The following is a 25206-nucleotide window of genomic DNA, read 5'->3' on the forward strand; positions in this document are numbered from 1 at the left end:
AGCTTTCTTTAACTATTCCTTTTGACTGGAGCTGTTAGCTCTGTCACTAGCCTAGGAGGCGCCTTTATTCACAGGGTTTACAACAAGGGTGTGATTGGCCTGTGGGGAGTGGGTTAGATGAAGTCCTATTGCATTTCTGAACCTTGGGTTTTGTTACTGTTTTTAAGTGTCTCACTATTGTATGTGCCTGCCTCAGCCTCCTGAGCAGCTGTCACTCCACAAGTCTGCAGCAGCTCCAGCATCTCACTTGGTCTTTATTTTGTCTTTTGTGTCGGGGTTGCTTATTTTAGAATGTAGTGGATCTATTTTTTTTTTGTTCTTTTTTTTGTTTGTTTTTTTTTTTTTTGTTTTGAGATGGGACCTCACTCTATAGTCATGGCTACCTCAGCTTCTAAGTGTGTGTGCTACCTGCTTTTACAATTGCTTGTGTATTTGTGTGTATCTGTGTTTTGTGTCAGGCTGTCTTGGATGCAGAGGTTTCTGTGGAAGCCAGAAGAGGGTGCTGGGTCCCCTGGTCTGGAGTTCCTGTAGTTGGGAGCTGCCTGGTGTGGGTGCTAGGAACTAAATATGGTTCTCTGGAAGAGCAGCAAGTCTCCTAACTGCGGAGTTGTCTCTCCAGTCTTATGTCTCTTGTCTTGATGCTTTATTTTTGTGCTTGCACAGGTTCCTGGTGTTAAAATATATGTCTATCCCAGCGATCGCATGTTCTGGCTCCACCACAGGTTCCAGGTGACTTGAGTTACAAGGCCAGGCTCTGGTGCTGTCATCCTGCTTCTCTCCTGAGGCTTAAAGTCTGGTGCCTTTCTGTTACTCCTTCCTCTCAGTCAGCCTCTTTACTCCAGTTTATAGACAGAGTAGAAAGCAGTATAGTTCATGTTCCCACATTTCTTCATTTTTATTTTTTATGATGTGTTTTTTTTTATGTGTATCAGGGTTTTTTCTGCATGTTTTTTAGTGTCCCATATTTGTATAGTGCCCACAGAAGGCAGGATACGTCATTGGATCACTGGAACTGGAGTTACAGATGGTTGTTAGCCACCATGTGGGTGTTAGGGGCTGAACTTGAGTCCTCTGCAAGAGCAGCAAATGCTCTTAACCTCTGAGCCATTTCTCCTGTCCCAACATTTCTGGAGTAAGGTGGGGCAAAGGGCAACTTCACTTGTCACTCCTTAGGAATACTGTCCAGCAGCTAGGTGTGGTGGTACATGACTTTAATCCCAGCACTCGAGAGTGATGGATCTTTGAGTTCAAGGCTAGCCTGATCTGCATAGTGAGTTCTAGGATAACCAGAGTCACATAGTGAGACCCTCTTAAATGCAAAAACAAAAACAAAACAAAGCACAAAAAGGAATACTGTGCAATATGACTCATTTGAGGCAGGGTCTCTCATCGGTCTGGAGCTTGCATTATTAGGTCAGGCTGTCTAGCTAGCAGGCCAAGGATCTGCTTGTATTTCCCTCCCTGTACTGGATTGCAAGTATCACCCCCACAACTGGCTTTGCATGTGGATTCTGGGGAATCTACCTCAGGTCTCCCCTCAAGCACTTTGCAGATTGGGCTGTCTTCTCACATTCCATTCCCACATTGCTTAATTCCTCTCAACAGTGCGTCTAGACAGACCTTCACAGCATCTGTTTTTGAAGTCTGGGGTGTCTTTCCTCCTCATTTTTCATGTGTATGTGTATGTGGTATGTTTGTGTATGTTTGCATGTATGTGCAGATGGGTGTAGAAAATCCCGAGGTGGATGCAGAAATCTCCCTCGGTCCCTCTTCCATCTTATTCTCTGAGACAAGGTCTCTCAGTCAAACCCAGAGCTCTCCATCTTATTCTCTGAGACAAGGTCTCCCAGTCAAACTCAGAGCTCTCCATCTTATTATCTGAGACAAGGTCTCTCAGTCAAACCCAGAGCTCTCCATCTTATTCTCTGAGACAAGGGCTCTCAGTCAAACCCAGAGCTTTCCATCTTATTCTCTGAGACAAGGTCTCTCAATCAAACCCAGAGCTCTCCATCTTATTCTCTGAGGCAAGGTCTCTCAGTCAAACCCAGAGCTCTCCATCTTATTCTCTGAGACAAGGTCTCTCATCAAACCCAGAGCTCTCCATCTTATTCTCTGAGACAAGGTCTCTCATCAAACCCAGAGCTCTCCAGTATGGCTAGTCTCACCAGCCAGAATTTATAAGGGCTCTGGGATCTAAACTTCCGTCTTCTTGCTTCTGAGGCAAGTGCTTTATCAATACTGAGCCGTCTCCCAAGCCCTGAATCTCCCCTTAGTGCCCCTACAGCATTTTGGGAACATTTGAGGACCTTCTACTATCAGTTGGTTTCTCCAGCTCTGGTGAACCCTGAATCTCTCGTAAAAAGTATAAGGAGCCAGTCCTTGGTGGTGTGGAACCCTCCCTTCTGTTGTACTGGAGGTAGCCCCAGGTTCTCTTTTTGGAGAAGGGTGTGGAGGCCACATAGAAGGTGCTCAGGTCAGTTATTCTGTGTGGCCCTGCTGTGTGGTCCTCAGTTCAGAACTGTGGTGTTTGCAGATTCTGAAGTCCCTGGCCCTTCTACCCCAGTTTCCCTAGTATTTCTTACATCTTCCGTAAGAAAATGTGTGCGAACTTGACCACAGCCACTTCCTGCTTTGTGGCCCTGACCTTGACCCCTAGCTGCCCACTGTGTCTCTCTGTCTGCCACTGAGGAGCAGCAGTGGAGGTCACCGAAGAGGTGCAGCAGCCTGCCTTGCTCCTGTTTTCCCACAGAGAACTGTAACACTTTGGTCATTCTGGCCGCGCCTGAGTCCCCATGAGAACTTTTGCTGTTGCTGTCCCTGCAGGCAGTGCCCCAGCATAAGACCTACACAGACCAGCAAGAAGGACCTCATGGGGACTATGAGAATAGGGGTGGGCGCTCGTGGAGTGAGGAGCCATAGTTTTAGATTCTGGGAAGCTCCTGGTAAGAACCAGTTATGCCCTCAATTAGCCCAGCACTCCTATCCTGACCATGGTCACTTATTCCTCAGAGACCTGTCCCACAACCTACTTCAGACGCTGGACATCAGGTTCCTGGTGAACCTTTCGGGACTGGTGGAGCTGTGAGTATCTCTTCCTTGATGATATGCCCATCACACTAAAGGTTACTCAGGGCAAGCAGGAAGAGCTATCTGCCATCAAAAGGTTACACCTTGCCTCATCCTTCTTTCTTGCAGGGACTTAAGCAACAATAGGATTTCTACATTAGAAGAAGGCATGTTTGCTAATTTATTTAATTTAAGTGAAATGTAAGTTTCTTTGTTTTTGGTGGGTCTCAGTAATTGGACTCCTGTCCCCAATACCTCCTCTGTCATCTTGCCCTGTTCCCTTGCCCCTCCCAGTTTTGAGAGCTGTGGGTAGTGGGAGGCTGAACTGCACCCCTGCTGGTCTGGTGCCCCACACCTGCCCCTCCCCTGCAGAAACCTGAGTGGGAACCCATTTGAGTGCAACTGTGGTCTGGCGTGGCTGCCACGCTGGGCAAAGGAACAGCAGGTGCACGTGGTACAGTCTGAGGCAACCACGTGCAGGGGGCCCGTTCCACTGGCCGGCCAGCCTCTCCTCAGTACCCCCTTATTGGACAATGCCTGTGGTGAGTGCAGTGGGTGTGGGGCTATAGGACAAGGATAACACTACCTTTTCTTATTGGACAGGGTTCAGAGAGTGGAGCCATGGACTTGGTGGCAGATGAGGCCCAGGGATAGCATATATGGGGAAATAGTGGCCAGATAGGGTCTAGAAGGCCTCTTTGGGGGTGGTGGCTCTGACATGGAGTTTAAAGAGGGTTGGTGAGGGAACATGATGCAGCCAGAAAAAAGTAAGTCCCTGGAACCAGTGTCTCTCTCTGTTCCCAGGTGAGGAATATGTCGCCTGCCTCCCTGACAACAGCTCGGGTGCTGTGGCAGCAGTGCCCTTCTTCTTTGCCCACCAGGGACCACTTGAGACTGCGGCCTGCAGTGCTTTCTGCTTCTCAGCTGGTGCGGGCCTTGCTGCCCTCTCAGAACAGAATCAGTGCCTCTGTGGGGCAGGCCAGCCCTCTAACACTTCTGCAGCCTGCTCGTCCTGGTGTTCCAGCATCTTGCTGTCTTTCAACTCTGCCTGTGGGGGCCCCACCTTGCTCCAGCACACCTTTCCTGCCTCCCCAGGGGCTGCCCTGGTGGGGCCCCATGGACCCCTGGCCTCTGGCCAGCCAGCAGACTTCCATATTAATTCCCCCCCTGCCCATTAGCTCGACACGCTGGAACTTTGGAGATGGCTCCCCTGAGGTGGACATGGCTGGCCCTGCTGCCACCCACTCCTATGTACTACCTGGGGGCTATCACGTGACGGTTGTGCTGACCTTGGGGGCTGGCTCAGCTCTGCTGGAGACAGAGGTGCAAGTAGAAGCGGCACCTACTGTCCTGGAGCTTGTGTGCCCATCCTTTGTGCACAGTGATGAGAGCCTTGACCTTGGTGTACGGCATCATGGAGGCTCAGCCCTTGAGGTCACCTATAGCATCCTGGCCTTGGATAAAGAACCTGCTCAAGGTACCTATGGTTCGTCCCTCATGCTTCCTCTTGTAAGCTGGTGGTAGGGCAGAGCCTGTCACCCAGCCTCAGGTATACCCTGATGTCTTGTTCATTGCTAACTATCCCTAGTGGTGCACCCACTCTGCCCCTCGGACACGGAGATCTTCCCTGGTAATGGGCACTGCTACCGCCTGGTGGCAGAGAAGGCACCCTGGCTGCAAGCACAGGAGCAGTGTCGGACCTGGGCTGGAGCTGCTTTGGCTATGGTGGACAGTCCTGCCATCCAGCACTTCCTAGTCTCCAAGGTTACCAGGTACAGGTATCCTGGAAAGGGTAAAGTGGGTAGAGGTTGCTCAGAATTCTGGGTGTGGGCAGAGCCCTGAAGCCTGTAGAGGCTCAGAAGGAGATCTAGGGCAGCTGGGCCTTTGTGTCCTACCCCAAAGGTGGCCTTTGCTGGCAGCTCTGTGTTTGTAAAGGTGGGGGGCAGCTTCTCTAACTGCTCCTGGGAAGTGTCACAGGTGGAGCTGGGTCCTGGTCCTCAGTCTTTCCTGTCCCTGTAGGGGAGGGCCCTTGGTCCTGCTGACAGGAGTAGTCTTTGGTCACTGTTGATTGCTCACCCCCACCCCACCCCAAGTCCCTCCCCTGCCAATGCCATATGCTATCCCATCAGTGGCTTCTGTGCCTATCCAGGCTTGTGGGATCATATTCTTAGGCCCTACAATGCTCTTGTGTCTGGGTAGATGGTAGGCTACACTCCAGCTCTCTTGGTGACTGCTCCCTAGGTGGAATACCTGTCTTGTGAGTGGTTAATCTCATTCTTTACATTGCCTGTGTTGTTGAAAAGGGGAAATAGAGGTGCAGAGTGGTTAAGACCTGCTGCAGAATCATCCAGTTGATGGGTGAGCATGCCCTACATGGAGCCAGGGCTCCATTATGACTCCCTCCAGGGTGTGTGTCCAGGCTTGTGCCTGCAGCTGAGCATGTACCTTTGTGCATACCTGTGTATGTACCTGTGCCTAAGCTTGGCCGTGACCCTCTACATTTCTTCTCTGGAGGGACCTTCCTGTGTTGACAGCACTATCATGCGGCACCCATGATCCTTTGCTGTAGCCCTCAGAGTTGCCCTTCAGGTCTGGTGGCCCATGATTCTTGGCCAAGTCTGAGATGGGTCCCCAAGGAGAGCTGTTCCATAGACATGACTCTGGATGAATGTGGCTAGGAGCCTGGGTTTGGAGGCCTTGCTGGGTAGAGTTTTACCACGTGGAACAAGAGGTGGATATGGCTCATTTACCAGGGTCTTATGAAGAGTATGTCCTCAGAGTTAGCAGAGCTGCCCCCTGATGGTGTGGCCCTCCCTTCACTCTGGCTGTAGGAGCTTGGACGTGTGGATCGGCTTTTCATCTGTGGAGGGGAGAGAAGGCCTGGATCCCCAGGGTGAGGCCTTCAGCCTGGAAAGCTGCCAGAATTGGCTGCCCGGGGAGCCACACCCAGCCACCGCGGAGCACTGTGTGCGGCTAGGGCCTGCTGGGCAGTGCAACACAGACCTGTGCTCAGCACCACACAGTTATGTCTGCGAGCTGCGACCTGGAGGTATGGACTGCTGGTGACGGAAGCCACCCTTCCCCGTGCTTGTCTTCTCAGCTCAGTATTGACCATGAATGTTTGCCGAATATTTGTTCTTGTGCCTGGGTTGGACTAAACCAGAAGAAATAAAGACAGAGGAAACAAGATGAGAGGGGGCCAGATGGTCCTGCCAGGTGTCTTAGCCCTAAGTCTAGCTCCAACCTGGATGTTTCCCGAGGGTCACCTCTGCCTGGCCCTGGCACCTCATGCATATTTACCACCCGTAGGGCCTGTGGGGGATGCTGACAACTTTCTCCTGGGAGTGTCTGGTGGAGGCCGGTCTGGACCCCTGCAACCACTGGCACAGCAGGGAACTCTCCAGGGCCCCCTGCAGCCCGTGGAGGTAGGCCAGCCCTTTGTGTTCTAGAACCCCTTTTGCAGCATTACTTTACTGCTCTGTGGCTAATAATCAAGCTGGGGACTGGGGACATGGTTTAGGATCTGGGTTCAGTTCTTAGCACCCTAACCCAACCAAACAAAACAAACAAAACCTTTCAAGTTGGCTTTGTTAGAAGTTGTTAAAATTATTAGTGTGCCCAGTCTGACAGTTAGAAAACTACTCAGAGTGCAGAAATGAAAAGCATCTAGTTCTGTTACCTGAAAAATTCTGCTTCTCCAGAACCTTTTCTCAGGTAAATTTTTATTTTTTTCACACAAGTCTTATTGTGTAGCCCAAGGGCCTTGGACTCATGATCTTCCTGCTTCAGGCTTCCTGTTGTTCACAGATGGCTTTGATTTGGTTTTTCTTCCCAAGTGACATGAAGCGAGGATTAAGGTGGCCTTCAGAGGGTTGTACTTACACTGCAAGGGATAGATCTTTTGAGCTGAGCTGTGTCATCTCCTCCAGGTCATGGTGTTCCCTGGCCTGAGTCCTAGCCGGGAAGCCTTTCTCACTGCAGCAGAGTTTGAGACCCAGGAGCTTGAAGATCCTGTCCAGCTTCGTTTGCAGGTGTACCGGCACTCAAGAGGAGCAGGTGGGGCTCCGAAAGGGAAAGAGTTGGAGGCTTAGTGGGTTGTCTGAATTTTATCATGCCTTCTGATTCCGGCCTCAAGGTAGAGTGATGACAGGCTCTACAGAGTTGCCCACTCCTGTTTCCTTGTCCCAAAGATAGATTGGGTGGTACCTGCTTGGGCATGCACTAGTGGCAGGGGAGTGATGATGGAGACTGGGGAACTGCCTATCAAGGTTTGGTTTTATAGAGGGTAAGTGGAGCATCCCTGAGAGTAGCTCATTAGTGACTCAGGCTCGTGACATTCTTCCTTTCCCCACAGTGGCCCCAGAAGGCAGCAGTGAGCTTGACAACAGTACTGAGCCGGCCCCCAAGTGTGTGCCTGAGGAACTGTGGTGTCCTGGAGCCAATGTCTGTGTACCTTCTGATGCTTTGTGTAACTCTCATGTCTGCATCAATGGGTCTGCATCAAGGCTGGGACTCCCTAGAGCCAGCTATACACTATGGAAGGAGTTCTTTTTTTCTGTGCCTGCAGGGCCTCCTACGCAATACTTGGTATGTGTCCTGGTGTGGGTCTCTGACCTATTCTTGAGGGTACTTTCCCCTATCTACCCAAGATTGTGATCTCTCAACCTTGCAGGCTTCTTGTATATGCCCAGTAGCCTTGCCCTGATGCTCCTGTGTTCAGTCTCATCTCTTTCTCAGGGCCTCTGTCCTGTCTTCTAAGGGGGAACATGTACTCTCTCTCGGAGCAGCTACCTGCTTTCTCGCCTTATTCCCTGAGAAAGTTCTTTCCACCTGTGGCAGTCACTCTTGCTATATGTTCCTTGTGCATGTCCTCTATATTACAACGTCCTGTTGCTTATCTCAGCCATGAGTGCCTTGGGGCAGGGACTCCATGAAGCACCATTGACAGACAGTGCTGAGGCCTGATATGGGTATCCTGTCCATTCTGTCTCAGTTGTCCTTCTAGTCTTCATTATGGGGATGTGATACAACACTGCCTCCCTCTTCTATAGGTCACCCTCCATGGTCAGGATGTTCCTATGCTTCCTGGTGATCTCGTTGCCTTACAGCATGACGCTGGCCCAGGCACCTTCCTACACTGTCCCCTGGCTTCCAGCTGTCCTGGCCAAGCCCTGTACCTTTCAACCAATGCCTCAGATTGGATGACCAACCTGCCTGTCCATCTGGAAGAAGCTTGGGCTGGCCCTGTCTGCTCCCTACAGCTACTTTTGGTCACAGAGCAGCTTACCCCACTGCTGGGCCTTGGGTCTAACCCTGGACTACAGCATCCTGGGCACTATGAGGTCCGGGCTACAGTGGGCAACAGCATATCCAGGCAAAACTTGTCCTGCAGTTTCAGTGTGGTCTCTCCAGTAGCTGGACTGAGAGTCATTCACCCCATTCCCCTTGATGGCCACATCTATGTGCCAACCAATGGCTCAATCTTGGTGCTTCAGGTAGATTCTGGCGCTAATGCCACTGCCACAGCTTATTGGTTTGGGGGCAATGTTAGTGCTCCCTTTGAGGATGCCTGCCCTCCTGAGATGGATTTTCTCAAGCAAGATTGCACTGAAGAGGCCAATGGCACCCTGTTCTCAGTGTTGGTGTTGCCCAGGCTCAAGGAGGGGGATCACACAGTAGAGATTGTGGCACAAAATGGAGCCAGCCAGGCCAACCTCAGTCTGAGGGTTACTGCTGAGGAACCCATCTGTGGTCTCCGTGCTGTGCCAAGCCCAGAGGCCCGTGTGCTGCAGGGCATCCTGGTGGTAAGTGTGTCCTACAACCCAGCCTCTAAATGGTAAAAACAGGAAGCCCCCTCCCCACTGAGGAAGGATGCCCTTCAGCTGTTTTCTAGGGATGATAGTATCTATTACATGCTTTCCAGTAGAACCTGTTGGGGAGCCCTTGCCTGCTAGTGATTTATCTCTCTTCTGAGTGGCGCTGCGTTTGGAACTTAGGGACTCATGCTAGACAGGTTTTATTGTTGTGAGCTACGCCTGAGCCCCATTTAACAACTTGTAAGTTACTGAAGGTCACAGTTAGAACATCTGTTCTAAAGACTCAGATTTTTGTACTCTTTAGATTTTAGGAAGCACTTCATCACACTTGCCCCTCCTTTCCCTGAGCCTCCATGAGTCCTCATGTGCTTCTGGGCCATCCACGGTGCTTGTAGCTCCCTGATGCATGTGCCTGTTGAAATGGGATCTGAAAGTTCAAGATCCAGGTGGCTACTCTAGTACCTTAGGGGGATGGCATTGTCCTCATCTTGGGCATGCCCACCCTAGCACTAGCAGTCATTCATTTAAAGGGCCATTTCTGTCCCTCTCATGATTTGTCGAGTTGTAAACTGGATTCCCCCATGGATACACCTGCTCTGCATTGACCTGGGTCCATTGAGATTCAAGTGTTTTCCCAAAAGATTGTCCACCTGAGAAGGAAGCTTATGAGGACTGGCTGGTCGGGGTGATGCTGATGTGTTGCTGATTCTTGGTCCACTTCACAGATGGGACCAAGGGATTGAGGGAGAGGTCAAGGTGTAATGAAGACCGCGTGGCTATAGATTAGAAAGGTGTACTTGACACTGGCTCCCAGTACCCATGCTTGGCCCCCATACTATAAAACTCCTGAGCCGACATGGTCCTGGGTACTTCTCTGCCTTCCTTTACATGGGTGTCTTTGCAGTCAGGGTTCAGCTGGTAGACCCCCTTGTCTATCCTGCACCACACACAAAATTCTTCAGTAAGTCTGAGGGGGGATGGGTCCAGGAGCAGAGTCAGCTTTAGGTTGGGACAAAAATCAGCTTTGGCCAATGTCATGTCCTTTCCCTAGCGGTACAGCCCCATGGTGGAGGCTGGCTCGGATGTGGCCTTCCGGTGGACCATTGATGATAAACAGTCCCTGACTTTCCACAACACTGTCTTCAATGTAATATACCAGACTGCTGCTGTCTTCAAACTCTCGGTAGGCAGGGGCTAGTGAAGGGAGGCATGGGGTCCTGGGATATCTGGGTGCTCACTTTTGCCTTCTGTTCTGCTTTGCTTTGCCCCTGAGGACCCTGCTGCAGCTGTGGGTGAGTGTGGGGAGGCTGCTGAGTCGGGGCTCAAGGCCTTTCACCCATTGGTCTGTCCTTGCTGCCTCTGGGCCATACCCACTGATGCCTGTCTCCTCAGCTGACAGCCTCTAACCATGTGAGCAACATCACCGTGAACTACAATGTCACTGTGGAGCGGATGAACAAGATGCATGGGCTGTGGGTATCTGCAGTGCCGGCTGTGTTACCCCCCAATGCTACACTGGCACTGACAGGTGGTGTGCTGGTGGATTCCGCTATGGAGGTGGCTTTTCTGTGAGTGCCTCTGGGCCTAGAGAGGGGGTGTGGCTATCTAACGGGGCCTGGGTTGGGGATGGCATCCGGTTCTTATTTCAGTCCCTAGCATTTACCCTGGAATCCTGGCTCAAGAGCTGCAATTTCCTTCTCTATTGGGAGTACTAGTGGGTAGGACAATGTGAGGGCCAGAGGTCTTGGTATAGTAGAGCCAATGTAGTACCTTGAACCCATGAACCAGGAAAGTGATTGTAGATGTTCATTTAGAACTGGGGCGCTCTGTCTGCTTATCTTGCTTGCTCACTGTCTACCTGATGCCCTGGCAGGTGGAACTTTGGGGATGGGGAACAGGTACTTCGCCAGTTCAAGCCTCCATACGACGAGTCCTTCCAGGTCCCAGATCCCACAGTGGCCCAGGTGCTGGTGGAACACAATACCACGCATATTTACACTACCCCAGGTGAGGGGTGGGGCCGTTGCCTTTCAAGTTCTGAGCTTGGACAGCCTACCTTTGGGTATGACAGCCCATATCACTCTCACTTTGATCCAGCCTGGGTTGGGTAAAGGAGGGGCACCTACATGTCAAGGATTCGGGGTTGACAGGGTCCCTGAAGCTTTACATTTTCCAGGAACAGGGTCCTCTAGTCTCCAGCTTTTAGCCTTTTGGGGAGAGTAAGACGGGGTCACTGTTTAATTATTGTAAAGCCACCCGAGGCTGCACACTGTAGCAGCCCCACTCCCTACTTGGCATGTGATACTCATGCCATGTTCTCACTCCTGCTTCTGCTGGCATTTGAATCCATGTTCACCCTTATGCAGTTGTGCTCAGAAATGGTTCTATCCATTTTCTTGCTCATTATGGACTCTTGGGTGCTCTGCCCCGTACATGGCTTGGGTGTGAACACTGTCTCCATGCAGTAACAGGTGCTTGGTAGAGGTTCTGTGAGTGAAGTCTCACTGGTGCTGTCTCCACAGGTGAGTACAACCTGACCGTCACTGTGTCCAACACCTATGAGAATCTGACGCAGCAGGTGCCAGTGAGCGTGCGCACTGTTCTTCCCAATGTGACTATTGGCATGAGCAGCAACGTCCTGGTGGCCGGCCAACCCATCACCTTTTTCCCATACCCCCTGCCCTCAGCTGATGGTGTCCTGTATACGTGGGACTTTGGGGATGGCTCACCTGTCTTAATACAGAGCCAGCCAGTACTCAACCACACCTACAGCATGACGGGCACTTACAGAATCAGCTTGGAGGTTAACAACACAGTGAGCAGTGTGGCAGCACATGTAGACATCTGTGTCTTCCAGGAGTTACATGGCCTGACTGTGTATTTGAACCAATCTGTGGAGCAGGGAGCCCCCATGGTAGTCAATGCTTCTGTGGAGTCAGGTGACAACATCACGTGGACATTTGACATGGGAGATGGCACAGTATTCACAGGCCCTGAGGCTACAGTAGAACATGTATACCTGCGGGCCCAGAACTTCACAGTGACAGTAGGAGCAGCCAGCCCTGCTGGCCACTTGTCCCAGAGCCTGCATGTGCAAGTGTTTGTCCTGGAGGTGTTACGCATAGAGCCCTCGACCTGCATCCCCACACAGCCCAGTGCCCAGATCATGGCTCATGTCACTGGGGACCCTGCCCATTACCTCTTTGATTGGACTTTTGGGGATGGCTCCTCCAATGTGACTGTCCATGGGCATCCATCAGTGACACATAACTTCACTCGGAGTGGCATATTCCCACTGGCCTTGGTTTTGTCAAGTCATGTGAACAAGGCACATTATTTTACCAGCATCTGTGTGGAACCTGAGATACGTAATGTCACCCTGCAGCCTGAGAGGCAGGTTGTGAAGCTGGGGGATGAAGCCTGGCTAGTTGCCTATCCTTGGCCCCCATTCCCGTACCGATATACCTGGGACTTTGGCACTGAAGACAGTATCCACACCCAGACTGGGGGCTCTGAAGTGACACTTATCTACCGAGAACCAGGCTCCTACTTGGTGATAGTCACTGTGTCCAACAACATCTCTTCTACCAATGACTCGGCTTTTGTGGACGTACAGGAGCCCGTGTCAATCACTGGCATCAGGATCAACGGCTCCCATGTGTTAGAGCTGCAGCAGCCTTATCTGTTCTCAGCCATGGGCAACGGGAGCCCTGCTGCCTACCTATGGGAACTTGGAGATGGCAGGCAGCACGAGGGCCCTGAGGTCACCCATATCTACAGCAGCACTGGTGACTTCACTGTCAGGGTGTCTGGCTGGAACGAGGTGAGCCGTAGTGAGGCCCAACTCAACATCACCGTAAAGCAGCGTGTGCGGGGCCTCACCATCAACGCCAGCCGCACAGTGGTGCCTCTGAATGGCAGTGTGAGCTTTAGTACCTTGTTGGAGGTGGGCAGTGATGTGCATTACTCCTGGGTGCTCTGTGACAGATGCACACCCATTCCAGGTGGCCCCACCATTTCCTACACCTTCCGCTCTGTGGGAACCTTCAATATTATTGTCACAGCTGAGAATGAGGTGGGTTCTGCCCAGGACAGCATCTTCATCTATGTTCTGCAGCTCATCGAGGGGCTGCAGGTGGTGGGGGGTGATGGTGGCTGCTGCTTCCCTACCAACTACACACTGCAGCTGCAGGCTGCAGTTAGGGATGGCACCAACATCTCCTATAGCTGGACAGCCCAGCAGGATGGTGGCCCCACCCTCATCGGCAGTGGCAAGAGCTTTTCTCTCACTGCACTCAAAGCTAGCACCTACTCTGTCCATCTCAGAGCTACTAACATGTTGGGCAGTGCCTCAGCCAACCGTACTGTAGACTTTGTGGAGCCTGTGGAGAGTCTGATCTTATCTGCAGCCCCCAATCCGGCTGCTGTCAACACGAGCCTCACCCTGGGTGCTCAATTGGCTGGTGGCAGTGGCGTTGTTTACACTTGGTACCTGGAGGAAGGGCTGAGTAGGGAGACCTCCACGCCATCCACCACCCATACCTTTGCTGCACCTGGCCTGCACTTGGTCAGAGTCACAGCCGAGAACCAGTTGGGCTCAGTCAATGCCACAATTGAAGTGGCCGTACAGGTGCCTGTGGGCGGCCTGAGCATCAGAACCAGTGAGACAGATAGCATCTTTGTGGCAGCTGGCTCCACTGTACCCTTCTGGGGTCAGCTGGCTGAAGGCACCAATGTAACTTGGTGCTGGACCTTGCCAGGTGGTAGTAAGTACAGCCAGTACATTGCTGTGCGCTTCCCTGCTGCCGGCCACTTCTCTCTGTGGCTTAATGCTTCCAATGCAGTCAGTTGGGTCTCAGCCATGTACAACCTCACAGTAGAGGAGCCCATCATGAACCTGGTGCTGTGGGCCAGCAGCAAGGTGGTGGCGCCTGGGCAGCCAGTCCACTTTCAAATCTTGCTGGCAGCTGGCTCTGCTGTTACTTTCCGACTTCAGGTTGGCGGGTCTATCCCTGAAGTGCTCCCTAGTCTCCACTTCTCCCACAGCTTCTTTCGCGTTGGAGACCATATGGTGAGCGTGCAGGCTGAGAACCACGTGAGCCGTGCCCAGGCACAGGTTCGCATCTTAGTGTTGGAGGCTATTGTTGGACTGCAGGTACCCAACTGCTGTGAGCCGGGCATGGCCACGGGCACTGAAAAGAACTTCACAGCTCGGGTGCAGCGGGGTTCCCGAGTTGCCTATGCCTGGTATTTCTCCTTGCAAAAGGTTCAGGGTGACTCTTTGGTCATTTTATCTGGCCGTGATGTCACCTACACACCTGTGGCTGCAGGGATACTGGAGATCCATGTGCGTGCCTTCAATGAACTGGGTGGTGTGAACCTCACGCTCATGGTAGAAGTCCAGGATATCATCCAGTATGTAACACTTCAAAGTGGCCGCTGCTTCACCAACCGCTCAGCCAGGTTTGAGGCTGCTACAAGTCCCAGTCCCCGGCGTGTAACCTACCACTGGGACTTTGGGGATGGGACTCCAGTACAGGAAACAGAGGAATCCTGGGCTGACCACTACTACCTGCATCCTGGGGACTACCGTGTAGAGGTGAACGCTACGAACCTAGTGAGTTTTTTTGTGGCACAGGCCACAGTGACTGTGCAGGTGCTGGCCTGCAGGGAGCCTGAAGTGGAGGTAGCACTGCCTCTCCAGGTGCTGATGCGGCGTTCCCAGCGCAACTACTTGGAGGCCCATGTTGATCTACGCAACTGTGTCTCCTACCAGACCGAGTATCGATGGGAGGTATATCGTACCACCAGTTGCCAACGGCCAGGGCGTATGACTCAAATGGTACTGCCTGGTGTAGATGTGAGCCGGCCCCAACTGGTGGTGCCACGGCTGGCACTGCCCGTGGGCCACTACTGCTTTGTGTTTGTGGTTTCATTTGGGGACACACCATTGGCACGGAGCATCCAGGCCAACGTGACAGTAGCTGCTGAGCGTCTGGTACCCATCATTGAAGGTGGCTCATACCGGGTATGGTCAGACACACAGGACCTGGTGCTGGATGGGAGCAAGTCCTATGACCCTAATCTGGAGGATGGTGACCAGACACCACTCAACTTCCATTGGGCCTGCGTGGCTTCAACACAGGTCAGCCCCAGGGACTTAGGGTGATGGGTTCCCCTGCCTCATGTCTACTAAGTGCCTAGCACTTGCCTTATTCCTGGTGTGGGTCTTAGACCCAGCATAAAAAGAGGTTTTCTAAGCGAGGTTCTGCTTTGAGGATGGTTAACGATCTTGTACCTCATTTTCCTTATTTGCTGTCACAGAGTGAGACAGGTGGCTGTGTTCTGAACTTTGGGCCCCGTGGGAGCAGTGTGGTCACCATCCCTCTGGAGCGCCTAGAAACTGGTGTAGAATATACCTTCAACCTCATAGTGTGGAAAGCAGGCCGGAAGGAAGAAGCCACCAACCAGACGGTGGGTTGCACCCCACCCTCCCAGTGTGTCCTCAGTTTCAACCTGGTGTTTTTCATTCCTAGCTGTAGTATCCCCTGTGGCTGTGAGTTCAGCTCCTAGTGCTGATTTTGATAAATGATCAAACTCAGCATTGCTTCTATCTGAAAATCCAGGACACAGCAGCTTAGTAGTGTGAAATTTGAGAGGACAGGTTGACATGGTGGCACTTATGTAATCCCAGCACTTTGAGAGCAGAGGCAGGAAGACTGGGAGTTCTGATTTCACCAACACAATGATAACCTGTATCTAAAAACCAAAACAAAATCTTAAGTCATACAAGCACCCTGGTTTGTAAAAAATGAACTTTATGCTACCAGCATGAAAGGCAAGTAGTGAGAAAGCAAGACCTTTGCCTACCTAGGCAGCACCAACTGTCCACCTAACTTGGCCTTGCTTCTGGGGGCAGTGAGCCAGTTCATGCTTTCAAACTTCTTCCTTGGGTGTCCCATGTTATAGGCTGGTGAGTCCTGCCAGTGTGTGTGTGGGTACTGGGCAATTCTAATGCCCCGGAAGGGGATTGTCTTTCCTTCCCCAGCACTAAGCCTTCTCAGGCCACCTACCTAGTAAAGTCTTCTGAGGAAGAGGACACTCAGTAGGTTCTGCCTGCCTGAGCTATTCTAGGCCTCACTCAGGTCAACTACTATCTCTGGAACAGAGCTATGCAAAAAATAACTAACCTTCACTTCCTGGATGTTTTGTCTCTGTTGGTGGGTGCCCATGCGTCTACTGCCAGGCCAGCGAGGCCCTGGACTGACGCACTCACTTGCGTTTCTGCATTTTGCTCGTTAGCTCACTTACCTCACTCCAGCCCAGAGGTACAACCTAGAATTTAGGCCAAACCCGAGTGACCTGGTCCAGGAAGCTTCCACGGCTTCCACAGAGTGTGGAGCCTCCTATGACAGGCTTGTCCCTTCCAGGTGCTGATCCGAAGTGGGCGGGTACCCATTGTGTCCCTTGAGTGTGTGTCCTGCAAGGCACAAGCAGTGTATGAAGTGAGCCGCAGTTCCTATGTGTACTTGGAGGGTCACTGCCACAACTGCAGCAGCGGCTCCAAGCAAGGGGTGAGTAGCCATTGTTAGATGGCAAATGTCCTGGGAAGGCATCCAGAACACCACGCTCACCGTGCCCTCCATGCTTCCACCATGCAGCGCTGGGCAGCTCGCACCTTCAGCAACAAGACTCTGATGCTGAATGAGAATACAACATCCACGGGCAGCACCGGCATGCACCTGGTAGTGCGGCCGGGTGCACTGCATGATGGGGAGGGCTACATCTTCACACTCACTGTGCTGGGCCACTCGGGGGAAGAAGAGGGCTGTGCCTCAATCCGCCTCTTGCCCAATCGCCCCCCACTTGGAGGCTCCTGCCGCCTATTCCCATTGGAATCTGTGCGTGGCCTCACCACTAAGGTTCACTTCGAATGCACAGGTGAGTGTGGATTACCTGGAGATGCTGTTGCTATGGGCCTGGACTCTGTATTGATGCTGTTGTCCATAGGCTGGCGTGACGCAGAAGATGGGGGAGCCCCACTGGTATATGCCCTGTGGCTGAAACGCTGTCGTCAGAACTACTGCGAGGATTTCTGCATCTATAAGGGTAGTCTCTCCACCTATGGGGCTGTCTTGCCCCCTGGATTCCAGCCCCTTTTTGTGGTGAGCCTGACTGTGGTTGTGGAAGACCAGCTGGGTGCTTCTGTTGTTGCACTCAACAGGTGAGCTGAACCCTGGGGAGGGAACACAAGTGGACCGCCAACTGCTTACCGTCTACTTCCACTCTCCAGGTCTCTGACCATTGTCCTACCAGAACCCAGTGGAAATCCTGCAGATCTCATACCTTGGCTGCACAGCCTGACTGCCAGTGTGCTGCCTGGGCTCCTGAGGCAGGCTGACCCTCAGCACGTCATCGAGTACTCTTTAGCTCTCATTACTGTGCTCAACGAGGTCAGTGCGTGCAGACTGGAAAGGATCCCACACACGTGCTCCATAATTGGGTTCAAACCAGTAAAGTTGCCTAATGGTTTGGAATGCCAAGTCCTATCTTCAGTCGCTACGACATACTGGGCCCTTACTAAGGTCACCTTACCCACAGAACTCGTGACCTGAAACCCCTGACTGTGGTCTTTAAATCCTTGCTCACACCTCATAAATGTACTCTAGATTCCCAGATATTACAGGGAGGCCTGCCTTCCTCTCATGGTTCTCCTATGTTCCCTGCCTCCTCCAGTATGAGCAGGCCCCAGATATGGTGTCAGAGCCCAACCTTGAGCAGCAGCTGCGAGCCCAAATGCGTAAGAACATCACAGAGACTCTGATCTCCCTGCGGGTTAACACTGTGGATGACATCCAGCAGATCACTGCTGCATTAGCCCAGTGCATGGTAAGACAGATAATGCAGCCCTCTATACCATGTGCAGCCCTGTGTGCATGAGTACACGTACGTGCAGCTTAAGGGCTCCGAGACTAGGTGTTCTTCCTAGCCTGTGCCAGTTTTCTGCATCCTCACTGCTGTCTTCCGGTATGAGCTCACATGCTCTCCTGATAACTTTAGGGTATCCCCTGATAGAAAAGGTAGTCCAGGCATGTGTGCCTTCTCATTAGGCCTGTCGTCATGCCCCACTTAACTAGGCTTACCTGACATGGCCTTACTAACCTATGAGGTATAAATTTTCCAAGCTGTAGATTTGTGAGCCAAGTGGGCCATATCTGATGGGAAAGGCAGGGGCCATGACAACAGTCAAGTCCTCAGAGGACAAAGATTGAGAGAGCTCTGTGTAGAGGTCACTGTCAGCATGTGGCTTTCTATACCTTTGAGTAGATCTAGATATGAGCTTATCCAGGCCCTTGACATCTGCCTTGACTTAGCTATGGAACAGATAGTTGGGGCGAGCAGTATATAGGCCACAGGAAGAACTTGGCTTCATCTTGGAGTTGGGAGGAACCATAGAAGTCTTAGCAGGAAAAGCCTAGAAGATTTCCACCCAGGCAGATGCTCAGTGCAGGATTAGAGGCAGGAAGCTGCCTTGAATCTCAACCACTATGATGGGGCAGAGTCATTCGGTTATGTGGGGGTGGAACCCATGGATGTCATGAGTCTGCACCCTGTGGATGGATCTAGATGCTGTGCTGAATTCCTTGCAGGTGTCCAGCAGGGAGCTCATGTGCCGCTCATGCCTAAAGAAGATGCTGCAGAAGCTGGAGGGCATGATGCGTATCCTGCAAGCTGAAACCACTGAGGGCACCTTGACACCCACCACCATTGCTGACAGCATTCTCAATATCACAGGTGCACGAGCTGCCCCTCCTCCCTCCTGACCTCCCCTCCAGCTCTTACCACCTCTTCTTAACATCCTTACTTCCTTTGCCTGTCCCAGGTGACCTCATCCATCTGGCCAGCTTGGACATGCAGGGCCCACAGCCCTTGGAGCTGGGGGCAGAGCCACCCTCCCTGATGGTGGCATCCAAGGCCTACAACCTCTCATCGGCCCTCATGTGTATCCTCATGCGTTCCCGAGTGCTCAATGAGGAGCCTCTGACTCTTGCGGGCGAGGAGATTGTGGCCCTGGGCAAGCGCGCAGACCCACTCAGCCTTCTGTGCTATGGCAAAGCCTGGGGGCCCAGCTGCCACTTCTCCATCCCCGAAGCCTTCAGCGGGGCCCTGTCAGACCTCAGTGATGTGGTACAGCTCATCCTCCTTGTGGACTCTAACCCCTTTCCCTTTGGCTACATCAGCAACTACACTGTCTCCACCAAAGTGGCATCTATGGCATTCCAGACGCAGACTGGCACACAGATCCCTATTGAGCAGTTGGCTGCAGAGCGCGCCATCACAGTGAAGGTGCCAAACAACTCAGACCAGGCTGCCCAGAGTTCCCACAGTCCTGTGGGCTCTACCATTGTACAGCCCCGGGCCTCAGTCAGTGCTGTGGTCACTGCAGACAACAGCAACCCTCAAGCTGGGCTGCACCTCAGGATCACTTACACAGTGCTTAACGGTGAGTGTCAGGGGTGGGCACATGACCTGCCTGCCTTTCTTCGTCCTTGTCCTGGGGAGGGGTATCTGTGCAGGCAGCATTCAGTTTGCAGTCACTGGTCCTGGGGTTCAGCTAATACTCAGTTTCCTTTCCATGAATCCCACATGCCTGTGCCACAGAGAAGCATGTGTGACTTCCACGTGGACTTTCCTGTAGTCCTCTGCCTAGCTGGCCCTTAAGCCCCATGGCAACAACTTGTAGGGTATCCTCAGGGTAATTTGGTGGCTGTCTGATACTGTGTACATTGCCTCCAGCGCGATATCTGTCAGAGGAGCATGAGCCCTATTTGGCTGTGTACTTGCACTCGGTGTCCCAGCCCAACGAGTACAACTGCTCGGCTAGTAGGAGGATCAGCCTGGAGGTGCTGGAGGGAGCTGATCACAGGCCCTACACCTTCTTCATTGCCCCAGGGTGAGTGCCTCCCACCAGAACCACAGCAATGGGCGGGGGAGAGTGCAAGGAGGTGGCAGAGGGTGAATGTGACTTGGCCCACATTAGCCCTGGGTGTGTGGACCTTATGGAACCAGGGCAACGGGAAGGCTGGCCATGGCATCTGGCAATCAGTCTGGCTGTGACACTGCTCTGTCCCTTGCAGCACAGGGACCTTGGGCAGGAGTTACTACCTGAACTTGACCAGCCACTTCCACTGGTCTGCACTGGAGGTGTCTGTGGGCCTCTATACATCCCTGTGCCAGTACTTCAGTGAGGAGGCTATGATGTGGAGAACCGAGGGCATTGTGCCCCTGGAGGAGACCTCACCCAGCCAGGCTGTCTGCCTCACTCGACACCTCACTGCCTTTGGTGCCAGCCTTTTTGTGCCTCCCAGCCGTGTCCAGTTCATCTTCCCTGTGAGTAATGCCCCTGCTCCTGGACCCTTCTCATATTGAGAGGGCCTCCTGATTCTATCCTTAGAAACCAGAGGAGCATGAGCTGAAGCAACCTGTACCTGATGACTCTCTCTTCCCAGGAACCATCTGTAAGCATTAACTACATTGTCCTCCTGACGTGTGTCATATGCCTGGTGACCTATGTGATCATGGCTATGATTCTGCGCAAGCTAGACCAGCTGGATGTTAGCCGGGTCCGTGTCATCCCATTCTGTGGGAAGGGGGGCCGCTTCAAATATGAAATACTTGTTAAGACCGGCTGGAGCCGAGGTTCAGGTAAGGAGAGGGGTGGTGGTTGCATGGGGACATGGAGTCAACCCTGGTCTAGACCCTCCAGCCTTGATCCTGGACCCTGTCATGATTATGGAGACTGGTGTCACAAAACAAGTGCTCAGTACTCAAGTAAATAAGGACAGATCTTAGAGATGAGAAAACAACAAATACAAATTGTGGGTATAGCTCAGTGACAGAACAGTGACCTAGGATGTGCAAGGCCCTGGGCTTCATCCACAGCACTCACAAATGCGAAGGAAAACTTACATTCATCTGTCTTTCCTGGAAAGACAGCAGGTCCAGAAGCCACGAAAGTGCTCCTCACGCTGCAGAGCAGCCGCACACGAGTTCAGCCCGCACTGCTGCAGCTGCAGCCCTGCCTGCATGTCTCCTCTCTATGGTTGGGCGGGGGCGGGCTCCCTGTGCAGACAGGCTGTCCTCACAGATCTCTGCTGTGGTTGGAGTGAGTGCTGCGAGTAAGGCCGTGCCAGCTGATGCTCATTATTAACACTAGCGCTCACTGTGGGGCTGCAGAGATGGCTCAGCAGGCGAAGGCACCTGGCAACCCGAGTTTGATTCCTAGGCTCCATAAGCTGACAAAAGAGAACAGACCCTATGGTTAATTCTCTGACCTTCACATGTGCACTGTAGCTTGTACAAGTGAAGTAAAATGCAGTAACAAAACAAAACAAAACACCCAAGGTGCTAGCTGCCAGTGGTGGCACACCCCTTTAATCTCAGCACTCAGGAGGCAGAGGCAGGAGGATCTCTGAGTTCGAGGCCAGCCTGGTCTACAGAGTGAGTTCCAGGACACCAGGGCTACAGAGAAACCCTGTCTCAAAAATAAACAAAACAAAAAATTCAAATCAAAGTATTTAGCTGGGTATGGTGCCACATGCCTTTAATCCCAGCAGACAGGAGACAGAGGCAGATGGGACTCTATAAATTTGAGACCAGCCTGATCTATATAGCAAGTTTCAGTCCAGCCAGAGTTACATAGTAAGATCCTGCCTCAAAATTTTGGAAAAGAAAAGTTTAAAAAATAATGCTAAGTAAAAGCTCACTGTTTGGGTAGACTGAAAGAAATGCATTGTAATGCATTGTAATGCATTGAAAATGCATTGTGCACCAAAACTGGGCTCACTTTCTGGGCTCCACATGATGGAAAGAACCATCCTGCAAGTTACCCTCTGACCGCCATAAGTAAGCCGACACACAAATGCCTCCCAAAATAAGTAGGGTTTTGCTTTTTTCTTCTCTTGTACAATACATCCGGACTGCAGCCTCCCTTCCCTCCACTCCTCCACTCCTCCCAGTTGTCCCTCCACCTACCCTCTCCCTCACATCCACTGTTCCTCCATTTCCTGTCAGAAAAAAGCCAGCCTGCCAAGCATATCAGCTGAACATGGTATAAGATGCAGTAGGACAAGGCACACCTCATATCATGGCTGGGTGAGACATCCTAGTGGGAGGAAAGGGGTCCTAAGAGCAGGCAGAAGAGTCAGAGACAGAACCCCACTCCCACTGCTAGGAGTCCCACAAAAACCCCAAGTTAAGCAACCACAGCATAGGCAGATGCCTGTGCAGACCACGCAGGTCCTGTGCTTGCTGCTTCCGTCTCTGTGAGCCCCTGTGAGCCCTACTCAGGTGATTCTGTGGGCTGTGTTCTCCTGTTTCTCTGCTCCTCCGCCTCCTAAGTCCTTCCTCCTCCTCCTAAGTCCTTCCTCCTCCTCCTCTTCCTCCTCAGGGTTTCCTGAGCTCTGCCTAATGTCTGGCTGTGGGTCTCTGTGTCTGCTCCCGTCAGCTGCTGGGGAAGCCGCTCTGATGATGAATGGGCCGACCCTGGATTTTTGTGTATAAGTTGTTTGGTTTTGTTTTGAATCAAAGCTATTAAGGATATTAATATTTCCCCAGTATTTCACTTACAATTCACACTCCTGGCTGGACAGTGGTGGTGCACTTCAATCCCAGCACTTGGGACACAGAAGCAGGTAGATCTCTGAGTTTGAGGCTGCCTGGTCTGCAGAGCAAGTTCTGGGACAGCCAGGGATACAGAGACCAGTCTTAGGGGGAAAGTTCACAAGGTTGGGCTTCATAGTGAGGCCCTATTCCAAAGACACAGACACAGACACACCCTGGAAGAGAAGGCACCTGGCTTGCTTTTGCAATCTTCAAATATTGTGAGCGCAGCTTCTGCAGTGACTTCGGAGGCAAAGAGTAGGCTCTGTCAAGTGACACAGTTCAAGTCCAGATTGACTTTCAACATTTTCTGTTTGCTGTGAATGAGATGATTTGTCCCTGAGAGCTCTTTGGGAAGCGTTACCAACCTTTTACTGAAACACCACTCTTGACAACTTCCATTGTTTACTTGGAAAGTCTCTTTTCTGATAAAGTCCAATGCAAGAGCTTTTACTCCAACAACTTTGTTTATTTTTTATTCTAATTTTATTTCCTGTGTTGGATTTTCACTCATGGCTTGTGTGTGTGTGTGTGTGTGTGTGTGTGTGTGTGTGTGTGTGTGTATGCACGCGCTTGAGCTGGACTCAGGACTTCCTGCTGCTGAACCCGCTGTGCCCTGGGCACCCCAACCCTGCCAGCTTATTTCTTTGCCATGCCATGCTTCATTGTTGCTACTGGTTTTCTCTTCTGAGTGCCCAGGGTTAAAAGTTGGGTTCATCTGTAGAGAAAAGGAGACTCCCTAGCGGGAGTCTGTGTGACTGAAGTGTGAGAAGGCCTGGTTACTGCTATGATGTGTATCCTATCACTTGATAGACTGGCGAGGTCTATAGTCCTGGCTGCTGGAAGCCATGCTGCTGTGTGTTTGGTGTTTGTTAACAAATTTAGGAAATTGAGATTTGTGTCTGTTTGAACTATGCATGCTGGACCTGGTGGTGTAGACCTGTAATCCCAGCTACTTGGGAGGCTGAGGCAGAGGGATCACAAATTCAGGCTTGTTTGGGCAACTTAGTCAAATTCTGTATTTAAATAAAATGTTTTTAAAATAGCTAGGGATGGACCTCTGAGAAAGGGCATTGCCTGTAGTACAGAGCCTTGGGTTCAATCTGCATTACTATAAAAGTAAAAATTTTAAAACCTGTTTAAAGCTAAGGGCTGCCTGTTTTCTTGGCAAACAGGATGACCCATACACGTTTTGTATAGAATGAGTAGCACACCAGAGTTCTCTGCTTTTTAGGTACCACGGCTCACGTCGGCATCATGTTGTACGGAGAGGACAACCGTAGTGGTCACCGACACTTAGATGGGGATAGAGCCTTTCATCGAAACAGCCTGGACATCTTCCAGATTGCCACCCCGCAGAGCCTGGGCAGCGTTTGGAAGATCCGAGTGTGGCATGACAACAAAGGTCTGGGTGACATCTGGTGCCACCCCTGCATCCCCCAGCCTGCTTCAGTCCTCACTGAGGTGCTTTTCTCCACAGGACTCAGCCCTGCCTGGTTCCTGCAGCACATCATCGTCCGGGATCTGCAGAGCGCCCGCAGCACCTTCTTTTTGGTCAATGACTGGCTGTCTGTGGAGACTGAGGCCAACGGGGGCCTCGTGGAGAAGGAGGTGCTTGCAGCAAGTAAGGCCACCACCTGCCGGGGCGGAGACAGGGCAGAGGGGCATGACAGTGACACAGTGACGGGCGGTTCACTGCTTCCCTGCTGTAACCCTCCTAAATCTTCCCAGATGAAGCTGCCTTGTGGCAGTTTCAGCGGCTCCTGGTGGCTGAACTCCAGAGAGGCTTCTTTGACAAGCACATCTGGCTCTCCATATGGGACAGGCCACCCCGTAGCCGCTTTACTAGAGTCCAGAGGGTTACCTGCTGTGTCCTCCTCCTCTGCCTCTTCCTGGCTGCCAATGCTGTGTGGTATGGAGTCGTGGGAGATACCACCTACAGGTAGGTCTTGTGAGGTTTGGTGGTCCCCTGGCTGACTTCCTCCTACTCTTCTCTCTAACTCATTCATTCTTTTCTCTCTCACCTCAGCATGGGGCCCGTGTCCAGTCTGATGTCACCAAGTGTCGACACAGTTGCCATTGGCCTTGTGTCCAGTGTTGTAGTCTACCCTGTCTACCTGGCTGTCCTGTTCCTCTTCCGGATGTCCCGGAGTAAGGTGGGCTGAGTCAGGGCCTCAGCACTCTGAGGTCACCTGTGCTTTGTATTGTTGGTGGCAGCCAGAGAAGAAAGTCCAGAAACCAAAATGATTTCTTTGAAAGGGTAGACAGAACTGATCAGCCATCAGCTGATCGACTAAAGGGAAGAGATTCAAATTACCAAAGTGTGAACTAGAGGGTGCATCTTGGTCCCTCTAGAGAAGGACGGGGCTAGAAGCAAATCCCATGAGCAGCCATACACCAAGGAGCGTAGAAGAAGCAGTTGATTGCTAGAAAGACACAAACTGCCAAAGTCACTTCAAAAAGAACTCAAGGTGGCCACACAACACACCTATAATCACAGAGGCAGGTGGATCTTTGAGTTCAAGGCCAGCCTGGTCTGTAGAGCAAGCTTCAGGACACCCAGGGCTACAGAGAAACCTTGTTTTGTTTTTGTTTTTTGATCCAAAAGGATCTTCAAAGGATCTTCAAGGATCTCTACCGCAAGTAAAGAGCCCAAGTCAGT

The 25206-nt window shown here is 51.9% G+C and overlaps 1 protein-coding gene across 1 annotated transcript in view; it reads left to right on the forward strand.

The window, feature by feature from the left end:
- Pkd1 (polycystin 1, transient receptor potential channel interacting) overlaps positions 1-25206 on the forward strand; it is a 47521-nt gene that overhangs the window by 13390 nt on the left and 8925 nt on the right. Inside the window, 30 exon segments of the mRNA XM_032912645.1 lie at positions 3010-3081; positions 3196-3267; positions 3439-3608; positions 3871-4229; positions 4231-4543; positions 4655-4838; positions 5898-6115; positions 6376-6491; positions 6996-7122; positions 7421-7653; positions 8118-8870; positions 9934-10065; positions 10275-10450; positions 10756-10889; positions 11405-15027; positions 15207-15356; positions 16313-16456; positions 16544-16823; positions 16893-17106; positions 17176-17335; positions 17619-17771; positions 18533-18677; positions 18766-19386; positions 19680-19836; positions 20021-20273; positions 20393-20588; positions 23779-23949; positions 24025-24168; positions 24276-24486; positions 24574-24700. Coding sequence (XP_032768536.1) covers positions 3010-3081; positions 3196-3267; positions 3439-3608; positions 3871-4229; positions 4231-4543; positions 4655-4838; positions 5898-6115; positions 6376-6491; positions 6996-7122; positions 7421-7653; positions 8118-8870; positions 9934-10065; positions 10275-10450; positions 10756-10889; positions 11405-15027; positions 15207-15356; positions 16313-16456; positions 16544-16823; positions 16893-17106; positions 17176-17335; positions 17619-17771; positions 18533-18677; positions 18766-19386; positions 19680-19836; positions 20021-20273; positions 20393-20588; positions 23779-23949; positions 24025-24168; positions 24276-24486; positions 24574-24700 — 9808 coding nt within the window.

Source organism: Rattus rattus, chromosome 9 (assembly GCF_011064425.1).
Source record: "Rattus rattus isolate New Zealand chromosome 9, Rrattus_CSIRO_v1, whole genome shotgun sequence".
Taxonomy (NCBI): Eukaryota; Metazoa; Chordata; class Mammalia; order Rodentia; family Muridae; genus Rattus; species Rattus rattus.